The sequence below is a fragment of the Opisthorchis viverrini genome, assembly GCF_000715545.1.
Source record: "Opisthorchis viverrini unplaced genomic scaffold opera_v5_347, whole genome shotgun sequence".
Lineage (NCBI taxonomy): Eukaryota > Metazoa > Platyhelminthes > Trematoda > Opisthorchiida > Opisthorchiidae > Opisthorchis > Opisthorchis viverrini.
This window is the reverse complement of record NW_008751997.1, coordinates 148,341-172,636: the sequence shown is the minus strand read 5'-3', so window position 1 is coordinate 172,636 and position 24,296 is coordinate 148,341. Positions and strand designations below refer to the sequence as shown.

General features: G+C 47.5%; 1 protein-coding gene across 1 annotated transcript in view; it reads left to right on the top strand.

The window, feature by feature from the left end:
- Nucleotides 1–22,524, top strand: part of T265_10158 (hypothetical protein) — a gene marked incomplete at both ends in the record, with an annotated part of 36,760 nt that extends 14,236 nt beyond the window's left edge. The window contains 6 exons of the mRNA XM_009176446.1: nt 277–618; nt 8,314–8,538; nt 10,782–10,991; nt 12,711–12,978; nt 14,521–14,853; nt 21,691–22,524. Coding sequence (XP_009174710.1) covers nt 277–618; nt 8,314–8,538; nt 10,782–10,991; nt 12,711–12,978; nt 14,521–14,853; nt 21,691–21,848 — 1,536 coding nt within the window. The remainder of the gene's footprint in view (nt 1–276; nt 619–8,313; nt 8,539–10,781; nt 10,992–12,710; nt 12,979–14,520; nt 14,854–21,690) is intronic.
- Nucleotides 22,525–24,296: the final 1,772 nt, after the last annotated feature.

The following is a 24,296-nucleotide window of genomic DNA, read 5'->3' as shown; positions in this document are numbered from 1 at the left end:
GTGTCCAGGGCTCCCTCCAACCTTATTAGCAGTATTGAGTCACAGTTTGAGATCTTCAAGCTCTTTGTTCCATCTGGAGAATAAGGCGGTGTTAATGAGGCACATTCAGCGAAAAAATATTCTGAATGAGGGATCCAGGAGTAGGATTCAGCATAGTCCCTCATCAACACCCAGTTAATTTGCAAATAAGCGCTGTTCTCACTCGGTCTCTGCAGTCTCATTTCGCTTGTTGTCTGGTCTTGCAACTGGTTTTTTTCCTCATCACATTTATTTTAGATTGGTGTGGCCACAGGACTTTTAAATCACAACCTCAGAAACGTTTCACTTGCTCACTGTGTGGATGCACTGGATGCCAAGGCTATCGTGGTCGGGAACAATCTGAAAGAGGCATTTTTAGAAATTGACCGCACCGATCGGTTCCCTAACGAAATGATATGGTATGTAGAAGAGGCCGCAAATACCCCTGAGGCATCCACAGCGATGACAACAACGTCGACTGCAAGATGGAATCAAGCGATTGCACAAGCATCCCACAAGCCACCGCCTCCGTTGCCTTGTAACAAGAGTCGGGAACATCTGATTTATGTGTATACCAGTGGGACAAGTGGATTGCCAAAGGTAAGTTATTGACTGTTAGTAGGTCATCCCGAGGTTTGTACTGTTCGAGTTCGGTGCATACTCTTCTTTTTTCACCTCCCGTTTGTCCCGTTGGCAACGGGCCAGCACTCAACACACTGGTGCTTGACTATCATGCTTTTGTTTCGTTGTTTCATTGCCAATGCAGTGTCAGGAGGCCTAGACCTGAAGACAACAGCCAAAGCCTTTGATTCAAACGCCTCACTGTGGGACATCGGTAGTTGGCCTTTCACTACTTGAGCAGTCCAAATTGTAAAGGACAGTTGGCCGACCCTATCCTGCAGAGTCAGGATACTGTGTACGTTCAGCTGTAACACCCTTTCGGTGCCTAGCTGCCATCCCACCCGAATGAAGCACGTGGGCTGAAATACCGCTGGGTTACTCAAGCCTAGACAAGAGTAGTCGACATGCGGAGTTTGTTTCGAACCACGAACCTTCAGTTCAGTAATTTTGCGCCTCAACCACTGAGCCGCCTCATCAGACTTGTGTGCATTGACCAGCCTGGGCGAGATGGCTCAGTGTTTAGAGCGCGGATTTGCTGACTGGGAAGGTACGTTGTTCGAACCCGACTTCTGCATCTCGACTGATGTCGCTAACAGCAGGACTGGACGGGCAAACAGCGTAGTTGGGGTCAAAACCTAACCAGCATGACAAATCCGTCGTCTCATTCCAAACGCCCAGTGGCGAACCTCATTTCCCATACGCTGTTCTAGCCAATCGTAATCGGTGTTTCGCAGACAATGTGCTAGAAAGCGACCGGTCATGTGATGTCTTCTAACCATTTTCCGCATTTATATGGTAGGTCGGCAGGTACGTGAGCGTCGTACACACGTTCTTTGTGTTACAGGCTTATGTCTGGCCGTCGGCAAAAATTATACAAGTTCACAGACGCCGCTGGATTGTAAATTTACTCTTTCATCAGCAGCTGAGCAGCGGCTTGCCGTTTCCTCCACAATTTCGAGTCTCAACACGCTGTTGGTTAGACCAGTCCGATACAAGAACTTCACGATACAGTGAAGAGAAATCCAAGCACAAGTCATCAGTCTATCTTGGGTGTGCTCAGCGCTATCCGTGCAACAATCACAGATTCGCTCAACCCCTCTATCTAGGAAAAAACTCTGAGGGGATAGCTGAACGTTTTGAACGAGTTTTGTGAATGTGCAATAAAATGCTTCATCTTGTCCTCTAGCCCGCTTGAATAACCGTGACTGAAGCAAACTGGGTGATCAATAGTGTCCGTCTTCGGAAGAAGACAAAAAGCGTCTTCTCTCTTTTTGAATACTACTACTACTACTATTATCATTTATTTTTGAAGAGCACGGTCACAAACATAAAAAGTGAGTGCAAGCGATGAATGCGAAAGAGTAACAGGAGAATATGGGAGAAAAGAGAGAAACGTCTCATTCGAGATCATGCCAAGGGCAGTGCCAGTCTGATGAGGTGAATCCCAAAGTATGTAAAGATTTTGGTATGGGAACACGCGTCTAAGGACCAACAACCAAAGAAAGGACAAACAATGGTGAATGCTCTTCAAGGCGCAGTGTGCGCTAGCACAGTCAAGACTCGCACATCAGGCACCATACGATGAAATGGCCGTAGCGTTTTGATTGAGCTTCCTCAGCTGCCTACCCAACGCAAGGTCAACTGAGGCATACTAACCTTTGTTATGTAATAGGTAAACACCATCCTCTACGTTTCATCCTTTTGCAGGTTAGGTGAAGTTAACAGAAAGGTGTCATACTGTACCGGCCTGAGAGCAAGAGCACATCAGAACCAAAGGTACTAGTAATACTGGCCGCTGTCAGTTCGGATTTTGGTGGTTGTACGACAATGAAGCACCAGTGTCAACACCAGTGTTTCGGTCTCTGATGGTGACGGTGAGGACGATGATGATGAGGATAGTTTACTACCGAGCTTGGAAGTGCCATGGGGCGAGATGAACCAAGTTGTTAGAGCGCGAATTTACTCACTGGTAGGTTTATGGTTCGAACCCGACCTCTGCCTCTCGACTTCCCCTGTCTAGGCCTGGGCAACCTGGCAGCATTTAGGTCCTCGTGCCTCCTTCGTGTGGCATGGCAGCTAGGCACCGGGGGGGTGCTACAGCTGAACGACTGGAAGTGCCATGTCGAATCTATGAAGTTTTTGCATTGTTGGACATTCAATTTTACGTTTTTTCTAACAGAATTTTGAAATCCCTAGGGATAACAGATTCCGTGAGTAGTAACTTAGATACAAGTTATTAGGTTGTCTGATCGTCGTGACCGTGTTGATCTCGTCCCAAGCGTGGTTCCTATTCGGGGGGTACTTTTCTATATGCCTGCATAAAATTTCCAAACGGATCTGATGCGAGACTTCATCAAAAGTCGACCTCGTCAGAACGTCACCCTTGAAGAACGAAGGGCATTCTTCTGTCACACCAAACTGCCTACGCACGTGGACATGGTGATTACCACTTCCTACTTGCTCTTGGACAAAACGGTTACCGTTCCACGGAATTTGCCATTGTTGTTATTTGCGTATGATTGGGTTCCACACGCACACCAGTCATACCAAAGGTTTTGAGTGATTGCGTATGATTGGGTTCCACACGCACACCGTCATACCAAAGGTTTTGAGTGATAGGGATTACCAATGCTCATGCCAGTACACCAGTGCAGTGGTTACTTCACTTTTCGCTCCATTGCCTTCTTAGTTCCGCATTTATACCTCTCATTCTATGTACGCCAGGGGGAGGACGAGATGGCGGAAGTGGTTAGAGCGCGAAATTACTGACCGGAAGGTCCGTGGCTCGAACCCGACCCCTGCCGCTCGACTTCCCCTGTCTAGGATTGAGCAACCTGGCAGTATCCCAGCCCTCGTGCTTCCTTCGGGTAGCATGGCAGCTAGGCGCCGGAAGGTGGTACAGCTGAGACCCACCACGTGGGCGGAAATGGCCCTATCACGCAGTCAGCTGCGCTCGTGCATCGAACCTATCGCTTTCTTCGCGTAGCTACCTAATCCCCGAACCAAATGAATATGCCATCGCCGCCAAGACTTGACTGTAGGTCGCCCCACATTCTCCCACTTTCCGGTGACCGAAACTGTAGCAGCTGGAACCATTGTGCCTATGGTACACGGTTTGTGGCTGATAAATTGATTGATTGGTTGACTGACACCACGTGAACAGCAAAAACTGTGTCCCTCCGAAGAGGGACCATCCCCCCGGGGAGTACATAAGAGTATGCGATGGGGTTTATCTCTGTTTCCGCTGGTACTTGCTTCAGGTGACTGTTGTGGTAGGGGCTACCACAATCGTTGAATGTAGTAGGCTGGTATCAAACTATCCGCATCGCATATAGTGATGTGATGTTACTGTGCGTTTTGTGAATTTATTTCAGTCCTATTGATTGACTCATGCTTCCTGTCAACACATTGCAAACTTAGTCAGCTGGTGTCGTATCCTACGCTGAACGAACAAGTGTTGTAGTCGTGTGTTTATATGTACAAACTCCGATGTGTCTTTTTTTCTTGACAATGCAGTCACGTTCACAACAAACCCGGCTCACATCAATGCTGGTTTCTTTACACAAATTCAAGCTGCAACCCAACCCAGCACACACATGGGCCGTTTCTTTTATGGCAATGCACCAAGGTTTTTCCGAATTTTGCTAAAAGGAGCAATTAGGTCACAAATGTGTACAATAGCTCGAGATAGCCCAGTGGTTCGAACCAGGTTCGACCCAACCTCTTGTCCAGGCTTGGGCGATCCGGCAGTATCTCGGCCCTTCCTGCTTTCATCGAATGGCATGGAAGCTAGGCTCTGAAACACACCTGAATGAATATGGTTTTATCATTACGATGGTAATTACCTCTCTCCTACTCATTCTTACTCCTCCCACATCATCCAACTTCGCCTTGTCGACGCCTTTGCAAAACCCTTATCTCACATATATCTCCGTTACGATGATGTGAGATTCTCAGGCGTACGAGACGTCTACTACGATAAACAAGGCCGCCTGCCGTCAGTGGCCTCAGGAATGTATCCACATGTGAAGAATAAAGGTATACAAGCAACCCCAGAGAACCATCATCTCGAGAGACGACTTTCTTTGAAATCACATATCGCTTCGTGACGTGTGAGTCCTCAGTCGACATTTTGACGGAGGTATCCACCCCCAAGTCATCAGCTATTCGCTTCCAGGCACATGAATTTTGGCAGTCTACTGTGTCTCTAACCGGGATTGAAAGTTCGCATACCATTTTCGGATGATGGCACAGAAATCATCTCTTATGGAAGTAGGAAATATGTACTCCCGCGACGTTTTGTTAAAGTGCCCAGTAACTGTTGACTTTTGGAATAAAAAAAATAATTCGGCTGTAGCACCCTTCCGGTGCCTAACTGCCATGCCACCCGAAGGTTGCACGAGGGCTGGGATACTGCCAGCTTGCCCAAGCCTAGACAGGGGAAGTCGAGAGGCAAGGGTCGGGTTCGAACCACGCATCTTACGGTTAGTGAAGTCGCGCTCTAACCACATGGGCCATCTCGCCCCACTTTTCGAGCATCAACATCAGAGTCTCGAACACCACTCGATATTGCTACTCTGCTCATTCCACAGTACGAGGTAACTAGCAGCGCATCAGACCTCTGATTACTTTGTCAGCTTGTCGCCTGACGATTTCACGGAACTCGAAGAGCAGCGACAAATGTGGGTGGATGTGTGGCGAAAAATTGTCTCCAGGTAGAATATCCTCAGGTCTGCCGTCGCTCGTTCTGGACCAGTATGCAAGTCGCCTTCGTCAACGACCGATAGAAAGAGACTTGTCGGCAATTTGTCGGAATATTGGTGGCTTAGATGTGTTAATTTGCTGTCGATCGGTTTGTTGATTTGTTCACCAAGCCTTACAATCGGGTTATTATCCGATTGCAAACTAATTGGCAAAGCTAAGTTAAGTAAAGGAATTAAATGAAAGATGTGACGTGGTTTCTTTGGTGCGCGATTCACCGCTGGCACATGTGACCGCTAACTCGCTGCCAGTTTCCTATTAAATTAGGGAACGCAACAAGAACAACGGAACACACAGGCGAGTAGAAAAATCCACGAAATCTCATATTTACAATGATCTGCTTGTCCTTGATTTCTACTTGTATCCGGCTGGTTGGTTGTCAAAGTCTGGTACTTTCCAGAATTTTACAACGCCGCCATTTGTTTGGCTGATTGATGTAGATTCCTACGGAGACCCGACCACTGGAATTCAGTTTGATTGTTTCCTTGGTATTCCCTGTGTATCTCGTCAGTTGGCTACAATTTGGGTTCAAATAGAACATACGGTTGGTGTGAATGAGCCTCAAGAAGCGCGAAAACGTTGATGGGCTGTTGAGGAGTTCCCAGCAATCCCTTAAAGTAGCGTGAGATCAAAATAGCTCATTTGTTAACGTGCGAACTTACTGACCTGAAGATCTATGGTTCGAGACCTCGGCCGCTCCTGTCTAGGTTCGGGCAACTTGGCAGTACCTCATGCTTCCGTTGGATAGCCTGGCAGTTATCCAGCGAAAGGGTGCTACAGGTGGGCGTCTATATTTTTATTACTTAAATAAGTAGTGTGCTGCGTCAAGAAAATGTTGTAACTGTGTTACAGCGACCAGTGAACTCCATCCTCTGCGTCCTAACAACATCGTTCCGATAGTCTTTTGTAGCAACACTTCCGGACAGACTGATATCCATATAGGAGCCGGTGCACCGTGTGCAATCGACTGGGAAATCAAACAACTCATTGCCACACCAGCATGTCAACCAGAGTAGTCAATCAAAGCCAGTAGCTTAGAAACGATTAAAACCCATAATTACCGCCCTGTTCGCCCCATTCGATACAAATCCTAAAGCCCGTTGGAACCCTGTCATACGCACAGTCAACGGGCGGCGCTGCATCTGTTGTCTTGTTCAGATTCACTTGCCTCCCCAAGCATCCTGGATTTCCCGAACGCAAACCAACCAATGATATGGTCAGAAATTAAAAATAACGGGCTGTCGCTGCCTCGGTACACTTTTCCTAGTCACCTGTGAGTGCAGCGATACACTAATGGCTCCCGACCAGAGTTTGGTTGCACTCGGCCGGGTTAGCGCGTGAATTTACTGACCGGAAGATCCGTGGCTCAAACCCGACCTCTGTCTCTTAACTTCACTTGTCTAGACTTAAGCAACCTGGCAGTATCCCAGCCTGGCATGGCACCGAAAGGGTGTTACAGCTGAGCGGTTAGACTTTTTTGTTCGCATCTACACGAAGTTGTGCGCCAGAGTTCGTTGGCAGACTTGCTCTGCAGTCAGTTAGTTGCAAGATGCCTGTTAAAGCTACGCTTAGGAGGGCACTGATCAGCTAATACCAGACAGACTTTCGCAGCATTTACAGCTGTCTCAAGAGGTAAAGTCGTTATCAGGGCAAATAAATGGATGGTAAAACTGTTTGGGCTTAGTAGTGTTCACTTGGAACTAATAATCTGTGAATCGTTTCGTTGACTCTGCTATGTTTATTACCGTTAAATTCACATTTTCGCGGTTATGGCGCCGTGGAACAAGAAGCCAAATCCCCGTGCAACAGTGGATTAAACCAGACGGGGCAAATTCCGCCAACAGGCATGCCCTTTAAGCGGTGGTCAATCTTTCCAGTCTAGACGGCAAGATTGTTGATGTAACCGAAGACTGGCATGGTTTGCGACAAGAAAACTCCATTTTGAGGGGGTTGTTGGTGTATCATTTGGCCCACTGTTGCGTATCCAACTGGATCGATAGGTTACAGCTTCTAACTTTGCCGATCACAAGTTTGTGTGCAGCGGAATGGATGAAGCTTTTCAAGGAAACAATCAGCTACTTTCACGTGATGTCACTCGGCGAAAACCGGACAATCCATCTGATCAAGTGTCACGAGAAGCAAAATATTTCGATATCTCGATTATCGTTGTAACTGAAATCTGACACTGGTGTGACCTTTGAGTCGCACATAAAGTTGGATTTCTGCATTCATATACTATGTGTTATCCTCCGACGCATTCGGACTGTCTCTGAATTCGGAAGATAGCTGAGTTTCATTGTCGATAGGAATGGCGGTCGTCCAGACCTAGTTGATATTTTTGGTATGGTGGAGATGTCTTCACCATCTCGGTGGGACTGGTTGTTTGATGTCTTCCTTTGCTTCCCATCATGGACCTCTTGAACCAGCTAGCAAAGAGCGGATCGCGCGTTTCCCTGGTAGAGCAACCAAATGTGTTCTCCTCACGGCGGCCTCGCTGGAGAGGGGCGACTTTAGTGCATTCGTTAACTTCAGTATTCTGGATCTAACGTGATGCTATTCAGCCAATTTTTGGTCGTGTGTTCTGAGGATAGTGGCGCGGAAAATGTCTTTTCTTATCGATCAACTGTATCGGGTCCATTAAATTGTGGCTATTGTATTTCCTGGTATTTTAAATCTGTGTGGACCCTGTGCAATTCGTACAGTGGTTCCATTTGACACAATTTTTGTTCACTGATGATACCTTGCACATATTCTGATTGCAAATGTGGGTGTGAATTCCACCGGCTGAGGCAGCCTGATACACTGCACACCCTCACCGTTTGCACTACGTGATATATGCAGCGTTTTTCCACGACTTTCTGAATTTGTTCTTCAGATTTCATCACGTTCCACCTCCATTCTTTTTTTTCACAGGCCGCCATTATCACCACTCCTCGCTACATCTTCATGGTTGCAGGCGTGCGGTATTCCTTCGGGATCTACAAATCAGATATTTTGTACACTGCGCTTCCATTGTATCACACGTTGGCTGGCATTGTTGGGGCCGGACAAATGCTTATCCGTGGAACCCCCCTGGTTATCCGACCAAAGTTTTCAGCTAGCCAGTTCTGGGATGACTGCATCAAGTACAAGTGTACGGTGAGTTTATTTTATTCTCTTTTGGTGTGCGTTCAGTTGCCTCATCCCTATTCTTACACTCATCCAGCTGTCAATCTGGCGACGTACAGTTCTAGTCTGATCTAGTTATTGATCTCCATCGTACCGCAGATATGTAGTATATCCCGATGAAACAACCAAAGCGGTATCTTCGATGTTGATGTAACGGCATATACTACTGATAAAACCACGTGTTATCCCCGAAGCTAATGCACAGTTGGTTTGTAGATTACTAGGCTGTTTGGGTGTATTCGATCATTGATGTCAATTAGTCAGACGATGTCCAGGAAAATACCTGGGAGTAGTAAATTTCTCAAACGTTATACAGATGAGTTCTGTTCACGTTTTACAACAGATGATAGCTCCTCATCGGACCATATTTCGCCTTCCAACATTTTGTTAATCATAGAATCCGATGTGTTTCATTATCGGGAGAGTCAGATTCACGCTGGGTTTTGCCGTAATATCCTTGCGGCGAGCGTTGGAACTCTTCCTGACGACTAACAACGATAGTCTTTCTCGATCTCGTTGGTCGTCAGAAACTGTGGCGGCGTCTGACGATGAGGAGTCTCTGTACGCCTCCTTCCGTACACGTCTGTGTCTACGGCAGGTATATTTTGAGTCCACCAAAGCAAGTGTTGTCCGGCAGAGGTGTTCTCTGTCTCCCTTTAACTCCGTAATCGATGTGCCGCTTGAATCCTCTTCGCCTGCCTCTATCACCTCGGGAATCAAAGTGCTCCTTGGGCGGTCGCTGACAGATATTGAGTATGCCCTTGGATCAGACACTTTAAAAGTATCAACTAGCCTAAATAATTTTGCTTCACAGTTCGGGGTTGAATTCGCATCTTTAAAGTGTCAGTTGTTACGGTGAGGTTGAGTGGGATCCAACTCAAACTGCACGCTTGCTGGTGCACCGATGAATTTGGTAGTTTACTCCGCCTACTTGAACAGCTTCATAAGTTCCTGCAAATTGTTGAAGGACGAAATCAATTGCGGAATCGGGGAGCTCAGGGCAAACTCGCGACGCTTGTAGCACCAAAGTAATATCAGCTTTACTGTCAAAGGTATGGTGCACACTGCTGCGAGCGGATCCATCTTATTTTACAGACCAGGGACGTGGCCGCTGCATGTGGAAGACACTTGAAGGCCCTGTCTCTCTACCGTCAGTGCCTCCAAAGCTCTGCGAGTCTAGTGGGAACGTTAGATCAGTGATGCTGATGCAAATGCAGTGACGAGCCGAACCGGTGGTTGGTGGTCGTGAAATATATGGCTGGCAGCTTATGGCTTACATGAAAGCTATTGCCTACACTGCGTAACTCCTAATCCCTACCCTATTGGACACAGAGCCATTCGATGTCAATGAACTGATCGGGCCACCACCTCCATCACGTGGCTCCCCTTCCCTTATTCTCCGTTTCTTCGGTGAGCGACGTTCTAGCGGTCGGTACCACTGCACTTCAGTGCACGGTTTGTTAGTGAAATTTATTTTAGCCCCGGAATTTCCTTTGGGCCTCGAATAGCCAGTGCTTCTTAGACAAGCAGTCGACATAAGCCAGCAGTGATGGTCGGAACCGCCAAACACTGGCTAGCTACATCACATTTGTGTGCGGTCTAAAGCTGCGGGTGTTAGGATGCCACAAGACACCGCTACTGATGCTTCTGTGTTATCGTTGATCGGGTGACAGCTTGGCTGACCAACCCTCATCCGCTCTCTCATGAGATCGCCATTGTATCGTCTATACGTGGGCTTTTCCTGTTCGTGTTAACTTCTGGGGATCAATGTCAACCGCGGAACTATATCGGCGTGTTCTGACACTCATTGCTGTCACCCAATAAGAATCGATCTCAGCGAAATAACCGAATCTTGACGAATTATGGGGCAAGAAAACGATGTCGAGCAGCTTTTGAGGTCAACCGAATTGTACCAGACTGTTTTTTGCTTTCCATTTCTTTCTCCCATTTTGAGACTACAGTCACACGGCCAGATCCTGAAGCTTTAGGTCAAGCGAAAAGGTTTTCCCAGCATGAATTCGAATGTACAGGGCTAATCGAGTCATGAACCATTTGTAATTTATCATCTGTTGGGAAAATTCTATGTTATCTTGTCTACCTTTGACGAATTGTTGTTAACAAATGGCGCCATTCCTTTCAGCATCCTTCCTGCACCCATTTGCGGCATCTTTATCCGTTCAACGTTGACTAAATCCGTGCTACTCCCGCCTTAGGTCGTCCAATACATTGGTGAAACTTGCCGCTACCTGGTCGCCCAACCACCCAAACCGTCCGACACGAAGCACAATGTCCGACTGGCTTTCGGAAACGGTTTGCGCCGAGAGACTTGGCTTGAATTCCAAAAACGATTCCAGGTCCCGCAGATTGGTGAACTGTACGGGGCGACTGAGTCCAATTCAGGTATCATCAACTGTGATCGTAAGGTGAGTGTCCGGGCTTATCATCATCATCATCATTGTCAGCTGTAATAACCGCGTACTCGTCGTACAGTGGTTGCAGCTGCCGCAGTTTCGTTCACCGATGATTTGGGGCTTATGACACGCGCGAGTCATTTTTTGAGTTTCAGTTAGGGTTTGTTTACCGAAGTGTTTCTGAGTGGTGATACATACAATGCCATCACAAGTTTGTCTAACAAGTGACTGTTTAGTTCGTTTATTCGACCGGGACAGTTTATGGTCTGGAGGCACAGTAACCATCGAGCACTGTTCACAACTAGCTCTTGTATCACTCAGACGAAAGTGAGTTGAACGGTGGCGACTAGTCTGGGATTTTAATACCTTCTCACTACTCACATAATATGTGGTCTGCTCAGAGACAGAGAACCCCACAAGCTGCTTGGGATTTTCTTAACGCCGTGATTGAAGTATGGTGATGTAAAATGCTGTGAGCGATTAATGAACGGACGTTATGGTGTTTTGCTTCTGTCCGGAAGGCCCCGGATTCGAATCCCTTGCATAGAGGTACCAAGAAGGGTGGGGCGGCTATTAAACGCACACCGACATCACTTGTAGGATGGAAACGAATAGAGGCTCCAGTACACCACATCCAGACGAAAATACGGAAGCCCGTGGACGGGTTTGCCAACAGACACGGCACCAATACAGTTCTATTTTATGTCTGTTCATCACAGCTTAATAAATACGGAAGCCCGTGGACGGGTTTGCCAACAGACACGGCACCAATGCAGTTATATTTTGTCTGTTCATCACAGTTTTTCTTAATAAATTAATAGTCGACGCCTCAGCTTCAACAGTCAAGTGTTGGTGTAGTCCGAATGGGGAATTCAGGTAGTCTAGAACGGAACCTCAGAGAGACGATGCAGAAGGGCGCCGGAGGTAGTCCGCGATAGCGCAGCTCAGCAAGTCGAAGTTTGCGATCCGAATGCTGTACCCGTACCTTGCACGCGGAAGCTACGTGCAGTTGGACATCAAGTCATTCAGTTGTGACGGCCAACTTGGGCGCGAACGGAAATTCCAGGCAATGATTTTATGCCATCAAAACCGACCCAAATGCAAGTGGACAACCCCAACTCGACTATCCTTCTGGCCGGAACTCTGTTGTTCGCAGACACTTATCCTTGGTGAATGCATCCTCAATGGCTAAATTCTTAGACCAGGCCACACATTTCCCCATAAAGCAAGATAACAACTTCGTGAAATCCACGTCGCCAGGGCTGAACAGTCTCACACTACTGCCTCCCTTCCAAACTGAAAGAAAACTCGTCTTCCGTTTTCCGACGCCCTGTGGACGATAGATGTACGTCTGTGCTATGACGTACCAACTGGGTCGAAAAACGAACGAACAGCCGAACTGAAGACTTACAAAAGAAGATATTTATGTCCATGGTACCCAGTTTAATTTATTATTGACTCGGCCGTAAACCAGTCTACTCGGTCTTCCATCCGGTTCATAAGAGTTGGCTTCCTGCAAAACCTAGTGGGACAACTGGGCTTGCAAACCCTGCTTTCTCAAGAGAGATTTGATGCGTGTTAGGTGTAGCTTTTAAATTACGGGATTTCACTACTTTCGTTTCTGTTGATTTGGCCACCCTGGCCACTTAGCCATCAGTTGAATGTTTTCTCAATCTGGGGCTGTGTGCCTTCACTCCAAGCCAATTCGCTCTCTCTCTTCATATCTGCCAGCTGGGGGCAATCGGTTTCATTCCTCAAACAATCCGATTTCTCTACCCCATTTACCTGATTAAAATGGACCCGATTTCGGAGGAACCAGTTCGAGACGCAGAAACCGGGTTGTGCATTGAGTGCGATACAAACGAACCGGGACAGATGATCGGTCGCATCAATAATCGAAATCCAGCGAGATTCTACGATGGTTATGTGAATCAAGAGGCATCGCAGAAGAAAGTGTTGCGCAATGTATTCCGACCTGGTGATGCCTGGTTTGCCTCTGGTAAGTCACATGACTAATTCACCAGCTATGTGGATGCAATAACCCACCCTAGTGCAGTCTGGATTGACCTCTCCTTCCAGCCTCCCAATCCCACCAGCATTTCGATGGACACAAGCGAGACCATACTAGCTACTTTCACATTGCACCCCATGAGTGACCTGAGACGTCCAAGAGTGTATCCTTCGAAGAGAGGAACTCCTCAATAGTCTCCAAGATCCTCAGTCGGTTCCCCATTAACCATCCATAACACTTCAGAAAAAGTGACCAAACCTCCTATTCCCGCAGTTTTCTTTCCTGTTGACTGGGTATTCTTATTTCGTCTTTTCACGTGGTATTTCTACGCTAGTCTATTAGTTTAAGATCTGAGTGTGAGAACACATCTAGAAGGTCCTTCAACAGGTATATTCTGGGCGAGATGGTCCAAGTGGTTAGAGCGCGAATTTACTGACCGAAAGGTCTGTGGTTCGAACCCGACCTCTGCCACTCGACTTCCCCCCTGTCTAGGCTTGGGCAACCTGGCAGTATTCCAGCCCTCGTGCGACCTTCGGGTGGCATGGCAGTTAGGCACCGAAAGGCGGCTACAGCTGAACGATTTCTGAACGGGCAATTCAAATCCCTTAAGGCTAGGAGGTGGACCTGACTGACCGGCCCATCGTTCCCCCCAGCTGGGTAGACTTGGGCATCAAGTCGGGAGCTCACAGTCATATAAAAAGGACACAGATCAGCTAATGCTTGTCAGATCGCACAGAATAGCTATTGGCCTTGGTAAAAAAATCTTCCAGCTGTAGCACCCTTTCGGTGTCTTACTGCTCGGTGACCGAAGCTTAGACAGAAAAAGTCGAGAGGCAGAGGTCGGGTTCGAACCACGAACCTTCCGGTTAGTTAATTCGCGCTCTGACCACTGACCCATCTCTCCGTATTGATAAGCGTCCAAGGGGCTCCTGTACAACCTAGCTTTCTTTCAGCCAATGGAATATCCAGTTTCCGGATAAGCAGGCTAAGTGCCAAGCTCATGGAGAATCCAGAATGTATCCCCCAAGTGTATGATGTCTCTCTGTACTGCGTCCCGTTCATGGATGAAACTGCAGATGAAAGTAAGCTGGACATCAATGTGAAGAGTGCATTGTTCATCAACGCAGCCCACTGAAACCGTGCGCATGCCTTGCCTCCCACCATTTTTTCTGGGGAGCTTCACTCGACGTGTACTCACATGGTCGGCAAATGACCCTCGTGGACAGTAGCAGGCATGCTGGCGGCATCTACTCTAATGTGTTATATTTAACTTGATGAGTATGTCGTGTTCATTTGTTCAACTGGAATTGTGTGTGCTATGAAGGTGGGCGCTTGCGGGTGATGATGGTAGGACTTCTGTGACATCAGTCGAATGAAAGCCCGAGACCATCTCGGCGATCAGTACCGATTGAGTGGATGGGTCCCCAGTGCCTCAGCGCATATCTGTTCACCGTTTTACTGTTTTTGTTGTTAGTATTACTGTCATTTATTGGTAACAACATTTTGTTCTCTCTTTACTACCTCTTATAGGTGACCTTCTCTATTGCGACGAACTGGGCTACCTGTACTTTAGTGATCGACTTGGAGACACGTTCCGATGGCGAGGAGAGAATGTCTCGACCGCAGAAGTAGAATCTGTGCTTCACAGAGCCTTCCCCGAACAGGCCATCAGCGTCTATGGCGTCCAAGTGCCGGGCAATGAGGGCAAAGCAGGGATGGCCGCGATGGTTGTCAACTTGACGAATCTAAGTCCAGAAGATGAGCAAAAATTGGTCGCCAAGTTGTATACCGAGGCCGCGGAACACCTGCCTATCTACGCCCGCCCACTGTTTTTGAGGCTTTGTGAGACAATCGAAATGACAAGTGAGTTGCCTACCTTCTTGTGTTTCCTGTCTACAGCACCGCTGCACATTTATAAAAGGTCTTCTGCCCACCAAATAACCAAGTAAAGTTAGAAGGCAAGGGTGGGTGCCAAGTAAGAGAGAAATCTTTAATTGTGCAAGTCAATTTTTCCCTTCTGAAGTCAGAGCTACGTGTGGAAACCACTTCAAAGTTCCCGTTTCTGATGGACTTCCAGCTAAGTACCGTAGATATTTGTGACCCGCCCCACAGCACCGTCCTCATTTGTCTGTTGATCTGGAAACGTGTACGCCCAGAACGCACTTTGCCTCCGAGCTGTTTGCCAACACTGTACAGCGTTCAGCTGTACAACAACACATTGTCCCAATGGAGTGATATAACAAAACCATAACCGCTTAGCAAGACGTTCACATTACTGGCGTTGACTCTGGACATATTGTGGCCCCGGCGAACGCACGAGAGCTACTTCCTCCGCGCAACAAGCGTGCTTAGCTGTTATGTTTTACAGTCAGTTCTCAGTTTACCGGCAAAAACAGCAACGCCGTTTTTCCCATGAGATCAGTTTTGCTTCGTTCGTGTTCCTTGCCCCATGGCGCGTGTTGCGGGGCGAAAGGGTGGCTGATCACAAGTTATCAGTATAGAAGGGGGGTCCACGCGATTGGGGTTTCTTTGCTGCGCTGAGTCATCTTTGTCGGCAGCTTGATATTTTGCAAGGCGAGATGGCTCAATTGGTTAGAGCGCGAATTTACTGACCGGAAGGTCCGTGGTTTGAACCCGGCCTCTGCCTCTCGACTTCCCCAGTCTGGGCTTGGGCAAACTGGCACTGTCCCAGCCTTCGTGCTTTATTCGGGTGGCATGGCAGCTAGGCACCGAAAGGATATTACAGCTGAACAGTTCGTTTTTTATATTTTGTAGTCAAAGGTAGTCTACAGAATGGGTAAACTTTTTCGACCAATATCCTTCAAATATTGTGCATGATTGAAATAAAACGCTCGGCTGAACACTTCTCTCGGTTCTTTACTGCCATACCACCCGAAGGAAGCACGAGGGCTGAGATACTGTCAGGATACTGCCCAAGCCTAGGCAGGGGAAGTCGAGAGGCAGAGTTCGTGTTCGAACCACAGACCCTTCGGTTAGTGCATCCACTCTCTAGCCACTGAACCATCTTGCCCCTTGTGCAAGATTGCTAAGTTAAAAAACGTGCGGCGCATACGGCTTATGACTCCAGTTCCAGCCCTTTCAAATGAAGAACCCACCATCGGACGCCGATGATATCACAGTGAGTACTGTGTACACAGACAGCAGTGCTCAAAAACTGTAGACGCATTTTAAAGCTATGCAGCTTCTCAGTTCATGTTTATCTCTTGGTTTTTCGACTTTTGTCACAACTCGTCAGTTTGGTGAATTTACCGTCTGCCGGGTAGAGCGCCTTGCTCGTTGTATCATTGTGGTACATAAATGTGCATTGATCCGGCTTTTTCAGAACCGGCCGTCGTGCCAGGTCATATGATCGAGGCACGTGCGAAGCAGATCATGCTTGAGTACATGACAGTTACAGGTGTGATCTGAAAGTCAGTCGAACGGAAGCTGTTCCGACCAGCTTTCGTGATATGCGACTATGAAACTATCAAAGTGGATGACACGTTTCTAGAATGGAGATTACGAAGCAGTGCTCAATGGCAAGAGGTCGATGGCGATGGCGCGTTTACTTGTAGCTCAACTCTGCAAATTCACCTACCGGAACTTGCGACTTCGTTACGCACCTCTTGATAGCCGATGTCCTATCACCTCTGTTTTAAGTGAGGCCTCTCCAAGAAGAAATCACTCCCCAAAAGAGCCCACACCCTTCAGGAGTCTCTATCTCACACCTTCCCTAGCCCCACAAAAACTCGAGCAATGCTCCTACCAGCTGAATCCCAAGAAGGGTGAACTCTGTCCTAAGCTATTGAGGTGTCTTCAGTAACAGTACGAGTAGTGTGTCCCGCCCGAACAATCTCGAATGTTGTCCCAACTGAAACACGAGGCCGCGTATGTGCAGCACATTCCGTTGAATGATATCGTAAACGGGAGATTCAGTTCAGTTTTCCGTTGAAACCAATCTAGCGAGCGAGCGAGTGAGTGAGTGAGTGAGTGAGTGAGTGAGTGAGTGAGTGAGTGAGTGAGTGAGTGAGTGAGTGAGTGAGTGAGTGAGTGAGTGAGTGAGTGAGTGAGTGAGTGAGTGAGTGAGTGAGTGAGTGAGTGAGTGAGTGAGTGAGTGAGTGAGTGAGTGAGTGAGTGAGTGAGTGAGTGAGTGAGTGAGTGAGTGAGTGAGTGAGTGAGTGAGTGAGTGAGTGAGTGAGTGAGTGAGTGAGTGAGTGAGTGAGTGAGTGAGTGAGTGAGTGAGTGAGTGAGTGAGTGAGTGAGTGAGTGAGTGAGTGAGTGAGTGAGTGAGTGAGTGAGTGAGTGAGTGAGTGAGTGAGTGAGTGAGTGAGTGAGTGAGTGAGTGAGTGAGTGAGTGAGTGAGTGAGTGAGTGAGTGAGTGAGTGAGTGAGTGAGTGAGTGAGTGAGTGAGTGAGTGAGTGAGTGAGTGAGTGAGTGAGTGAGTGAGTGAGTGAGTGAGTGAGTGAGTGAGTGAGTGAGTGAGTGAGTGAGTGAGTGAGTGAGTGAGTGAGTGAGTGAGTGAGTGAGTGAGTGAGTGAGTGAGTGAGTGAGTGAGTGAGTGAGTGAGTGAGTGAGTGAGTGAGTGAGTGAGTGAGTGAGTGAGTGAGTGAGTGAGTGAGTGAGTGAGTGAGTGAGTGAGTGAGTGAGTGAGTGAGTGAGTGAGTGAGTGAGTGAGTGAGTGAGTGAGTGAGTGAGTGAGTGAGTGAGTGAGTGAGTGAGTGAGTGAGTGAGTGAGTGAGTGAGTGAGTGAGTGAGTGAGTGAGTGAGTGAGTGAGTGAGTGAGTGAGTGAGTGAGTGAGTGAGTGAGTGAGTGAGTGAGTGAGTGAGTGAGTGAGTGAGTGAGTGAGTGAGTGAGTGAGTGAGTGAGTGAGTGAGTGAGTGAGTGAGTGAGTGAGTGAGTGAGTGAGTGAGTGAGTGAGTGAGTGAGTGAGTGAGTGAGTGAGTGAGTGAGTGAGTGAGTGAGTGAGTGAGTGAGTGAGTGAGTGAGTGAGTGAGTGAGTGAGTGAGTGAGTGAGTGAGTGAGTGAGTGAGTGAGTGAGTGAGTGAGTGAGTGAGTGAGTGAGTGAGTGAGTGAGTGAGTGAGTGAGTGAGTGAGTGAGTGAGTGAGTGAGTGAGTGAGTGAGTGAGTGAGTGAGTGAGTGAGTGAGTGAGTGAGTGAGTGAGTGAGTGAGTGAGTGAGTGAGTGAGTGAGTGAGTGAGTGAGTGAGTGAGTGAGTGAGTGAGTGAGTGAGTGAGTGAGTGAGTGAGTGAGTGAGTGAGTGAGTGAGTGAGTGAGTGAGTTGCAGTGCGAAGACATTTTTGAAGGAGATTTTACCATGTGAGTGATATTAATCTATGCCGAAAAGTGGACAGACATTGTACGGCCGATTTAAACCTATTTGTAATACTGGGAAGCTGCTGGTGACCGAACAGTTAACTGTTCGCACTAATAACGGGAGGTCACGTGTTCAAGACCCTCTACTTGAGTTTCTTGAGATGCGCACTCTTTATCACTCTTACTAAGAGCGAAGTAGCTGTACAGTGCCTTCGGGCTTTTCAGCATAGATTGGCCTCGCCTATAGAACGAAACCTCCACTAATCAAGGTTAACTGCATGTCCACCTGTTCATTATCGCTGTCTTCTTGTGATGTGTATCGGCCTAGTATAGGTCATCTAGAGGCTTTTGCATGAATTCGTTAAATCTAGTTCGTTTTCCTACTCGTTTTCCGTCTGTCATGGAAACACTGTTCCCAGGACAGTGGGTGAGCAGAAGATAGAACCGCCCTTGAATCGGTCCCTACGCAACTGCAGGCGATTGGTACTTCCAGTCTTTAAGTTTCTGTTGCGGCAGTGACTGGGACCAAACGAGGCTCCAGTGCTTCAAAAGAACCAATCTGGCAATGGCTGGGACCAAACGAGGCTCCAGAGCTTCAAAAGAACCTATCCACATGGACGGGTGCATTAGTCCCAGCCTTCTGGTCAAAGACGAATTCATCCTATGAATATGGCTCGTTTGGAAAGGGCATAGTCTGAAGCGTTGCAAGGCATTGCATACTGTCATACAGCTCAGAAAACTTAGCTCCGCAAGCAGAACACATCGAGAAGCTTTCCGTGTTTGACAATCTGTTGTACCTCTGAATCACTACCTGAGTCCGGTGAGTATATCGAATTACTGTCGAACCATGTTGGGGATGATGATGGGTAGATAAGTCGTTGCTGCGAATGTTAGTGAGCTGTCTGTCTCACAAACCCAACCTTGTTCACGGTCCAAGAGAGGCCACGTTGCGAAAAATCACTACTGTGTCGAAATATTTATGGCTCTGATGCGTTTACTGATGGTCGATTAGATGGCCGTTGATTTCTCCGCCAAACCTTGGCAATCAGCTCAGCGAATAGATCACCGGCCGTCTGATCAACCAGCAAAGTAAGCCGCGCCAGCGACCGCCATCCTACTGGATGAGGGCATCAAGGTTCTACCCACTGACAAACATGGCTCACTGGTATTCCCTGCATCCCAGCTATCTCCTTCCATCTGTAGCTCAACATTTTCATTCACCTCAGAAACAAGAAAAAATGCTTCTCTGCCGCCTGCGGTGAGTTGTTTTCACAACCCTATTCATTATTCATTCGTGAACAACATCGGTAGCTGGAACCGCTGTACCGATTCGGGTGATGCTCTCGTCAGTTTGCAAACAAAAAACAGCCATGATAAGTAACTTGTGTCTCCCTGAGTTGCTTTCATTAGTTGTGCTACGTCGTTCTACCATGCTCACGTAAAAATCACCGCTGTCCAGTGGTAGATACTCTGGTTTCCATGCATAAATCTACTACAACCTGGTCGTGTGGTATACCTGTTGAGCTTCCCTGTGAGTCATGCGTAGGTTTGACGATTCCACATGTCAAAAGGAACAGTTCGGTTCGAAAGTCTACGGTACTATTCGCACAAAAGTTGAGAAAACCTCAATTGTCCAAGTTCGTGGCGTCAACAAGTGCACAAGTCTGTCACTGACTGGCAGAGTGCAGTGTCAATCTCCGCACACCAAACAACGGCGAGTGGAATGTTGGCTGTTTGGTGTGGGTCGTCCCTTTCGAGGAGAATCTCGTGAGTCTGATTGGCGGTGCGGTTACACGGAAATCATGAGAAAGCAAGGCAGGGCAGGCTCAGCACACAGGGCGTGGACGCACATTCGCACACACAAGCTGATACACCAGTTTCGGACAGGGCAGCCAACGTGGCAAGGGGAGTGGCGGGTACTCATGATCAAAACAAGTGCAGATCAAGAGTACATTGGCAGATTAAGCAAATGGATGGGTGAATTATCATGACGTCAGGTTCGAGTCACTGATACATCTGGCTGATTTCATTCCAGCGGTGCCTACTCAACATGGGTTAGCATACGAACCCAAATGCACCGTCGAGTGAAGAACGAAGAAGACGCGGCTGAGAAGCGATTTTTGTTCACTTCTGATGGTGAATGGACCATCTTCTGCAGCATGCTTTTGATCTGTCATCACTAAGAGCGGCCGGTGATGTCTTGAATCCTTACCAGGACTTCAGGTGATGTGGTGCAGTGAATTGCACCTACTACCGTCTTTTCTAGTTTCCCCGTGCTTCCTTGTTGGTATCTTGACTCGCAGTTGAATTCTCTCTTCTTAGGTAAGTGTCATGACTTAACGAAATACACTCATTTGCAAACTAATTTGGTTTTGCGAGAGACTCACCTGGAACCCAGCTGAATCTCTCGTTTGTGATCTTCTCAAGCAACTGAGTGTGCTGCACCAGGCCGCCTCATGTTTCAGTCGCTACGATATTCGAGGTATCGTGATACATGCATATCTGTGTAATGTAACACTCATAAGGTTGCTGAAAACTCCTCAACAGCCCACTACCTGGTTTCGCCCTTCTTGGGGTTCATCAGGTAGGTGCAGTCCACGAGTTTCCGTCAACCTCATGTTCTACTTGAAACCAAATTCCACACTCATTTGCAAACTAATTTGGTTTTGCGAGAGACTCACCTGGAACGCAGCTGAATCTCTCGTTTGTGATGTTTTCAGGTTGCCGAGGAATTTTCAGCAACCTTATGAGTAGTGCACCACGAATATAAACGTCGCTATCGTAAATCAACGTCGATTAATGACGAAACTCACTAAATTTTACCCAATGACGTTTCAAAATGGGTAGCACTCACTTGTTAGCTTCCATCTTTTCACTGGCAAAGTTGCTGGTCATTGGGAGTTTGTCGCTGACGAGTACGTTAATTGAATGTCATTTCAATCTCTTAATGACAACAACGTTCAACTGATTATGCGGTACATTCTTCGACAGTCTTCTTCAGCAACCATATGAGTAGTGCATAGCAAATATATACATGTATCGCGATAGCTCGAATATCGTAGCAACTGAAACGTGAGGCGTCCTGGTACAGTTGCCTGGAAACATCATAAACGAGAGATTCAGCTGAGTTCCAGGTGAGTCTTTCGGAAAACCAAATCGGTTTCCAAATGAGTGTGTTTCGCTGATCGTGCGGTACTTTGTGCGTGGCATTTCCTGGGGATCGTGGAACGGTTTCAAGCATACTACTCACGAATACTACTGAAACTGAAAAAGTGACCTATTTCACCCGCTAATAGCTTGTATCGATTGGTACTCCTCTGTCCATAGGCAGTACGTTTAGTCCTGCTGCTTTCTTTCCATAAATACTCCTTTCTCTCGTGATTCAGGTACTTTCAAATTGCGCAAAGTGGACTTGGTGAAGGCCGGATTCAATCCGGCTGGTTCGAAAGATCATCTGTTTTGGCTCGATCAAAAATCCAAGTCTTATCGCCGGCTGGATGAAGAGACCTATGAGAACATCAGACAAGGCAAATTACGTCTGTAACTCGTTTGGGCACATGACTGTGTTAACATCAATCCCATGTTGTCTTGTCGAACCACGTGCGCGTTCAGAATTTGATATTCTCATTTTGTCTTTTGTCCTTCCCCTTTTTCTACGCTTTCCCAGACTTCGTTTCAGTGCCTTTGTTTCTGGCCTACAACTCACCCCACCGTCTTCATGTTCTCTTTCTATCTGCTCTTGATTCTTCTTGTTTGAGACGGTTTTTTTTGCAAGTTTGTAACTTGCGCTCCACACGCACACACACACACACAACTCTGCAGTCACTAGCCAGTTTTGTAGTCAGACAAGTAGTATCTCACTGTTTTTGGGTCTTGATCATATATTTCTGTAGCATGTCCCCGTCCCCACGAATCATTCCATTCCCGGTCTCTGTGTGTGTGTTCGTGTGTGCGCGCGCACACACGAACACACACACAAATGCTCTGTACAGGGCAGCCGATCTTTCGTTTTCCTCTTGATTCGTGTTTTAGATATACTTCGAGGGGTTTCCCATCCGATGGCACTCTGTCGGAAACTGTGAAACGTCCCAGTCGAATCAACCGCGATCAGTGGAGTGAACTGTCTGATTTTCAGTTGTTTGTTTTTTTCTAATTGTAATTACGAAGAAAATTTATTTTGTCACCACAGAAGATAGAATAAACGTTTTACAGACGCGTCAATCTGCTGCCCTCTCTCTGCCAGTCGTCTCGGAAGTGAAAACGTCAGAGCGAATGGATGAAATCGCCCCCCCCCATTCGTCGACTGTCCTTGTTTGACTGACAGCCGGCCCAGTTTGTCCTCGTTCTTTCGTCTTAACTTTAGTGTCAACAACAGTGCTGCCGTCTAGGTTCGTACAAACCCGAGGCTGTTCGCCTGTCCATCGTTTGTCTCTCCGTCGAAATGCTCAAGTCAGTTTGGGGCGGGGATTGAACTGGGCCGTTTCATCGTACAGTCCAGTTCTATTCACCAGTTGAGGGAACAAAATCATGGAACGCTTAGCAGACATGGGTATGGTAACAAACTTTGGAGAGGTGGAATGGAGATGCATTTTTTATGCCGGAGAGAGGTGAGATCGATTCCGTGTTAGATACAGGTTTTTAATCAATACTTTTTGTTCGAGCAAGGCTGGTCGTCTAGGTTTGATCAGCACAGGCTCATCAAATGTTGGCAACTTCGGTTTCGAACTGCGCAACAAGACCGAGGATGGCCAATTCAGATCACGAAGATAGTCCGTTTCAATGAGATGCCAATCGACCGACAAACCCTCAGTCGGTGTGATAGGCATTTTACGAAGGTGCTCCGTTTTACCAATAAAGTTGTCAGCTACCAGTGCAACCGGGGATACTACTGATGAGGCATGTGAGTAGTATGTTTTCTCGTAGATCCGCTTCGCGTCCCTCGAAAAGTGAGATCTATTACGAAATTTGTGGAGTCGCTTGGTAGCATTTGCTTGCATTTGAGTAACAGTCAATCAACATCCAGGAAAGTTCAGGAAGACGCGTTCAAGAAGAAGATGGATATTCAGTTTTGAAAACAGGATGCATATGAGAGTTTTGCTGTCCAATAGTGTGTAACTGTTCAGTTGGTGTTTCTCTAATAAACAACTCCGCAGCGAAGACCTTCTTCCTTTCACCAGTAACATAGGGAGCGAATAATTTGAGCGAACTCGGACAACTGTTCTGCGTGCGGTCTTCCTAGCGATTGACGTGACCCCAGGGGCTTTTCCAAGCCGACTTACTCGTAGTTATGCTACTGGCTGTACGGCCATCTTTGAATGGAAAACCCATGGATATGCCTTTTTCAAGACAGCTTTGCTTCGTCCCCTTGCTGTGTTTCCGGAGGCCCACTATTTCATGTGGCGTTTGTGCTCTGCGGCAAAGGCCTCGCACCATGCCTAATTCGCACGAAGCGAAACGAATATATGTGCGGTTTATTGAGTGCTCAATAGTGGCGCGTTTAACAGGGCTCGAGACAGCCTAAAAGTTAAGGCTCATAACCCAACCTCTGCATCTCGACCGCTCCTGTCTAGAGTTGGACAACTTGTCAGTATCTCAGTCTTCGTGCTCCCTCCGGGTGGCATGGTAGCTGGGAATCGAAAGGGTCTTACAGCTGAATGGTTGCTAATACCGTCGAACTGCCTCTCTCTACTAGCTGAGGTGAAAAAAAAACTCGACAGACTGATGGCACTTCAGAGGTTATACTATTTTGTTATGTGCTATGTGTCCAAGGTCCGTATCCTAATACACTACTCACAAGGTTGCGGACAGCGTTCACCATATCCGTGAATCAGTATCTGGTCTTCATGTAATTGCCGTGGTGTCCGTTCTGTAGATCCGTCCAACTTGACTTTGTGGATAGCAGTGGAGCGCTGCCTGACTATAGGACTGCTTATTGAAGGATGCAGACCGCGGGTGCAACGCTGCAGGCTGTCCTTAGGATTCACCGAGCCGG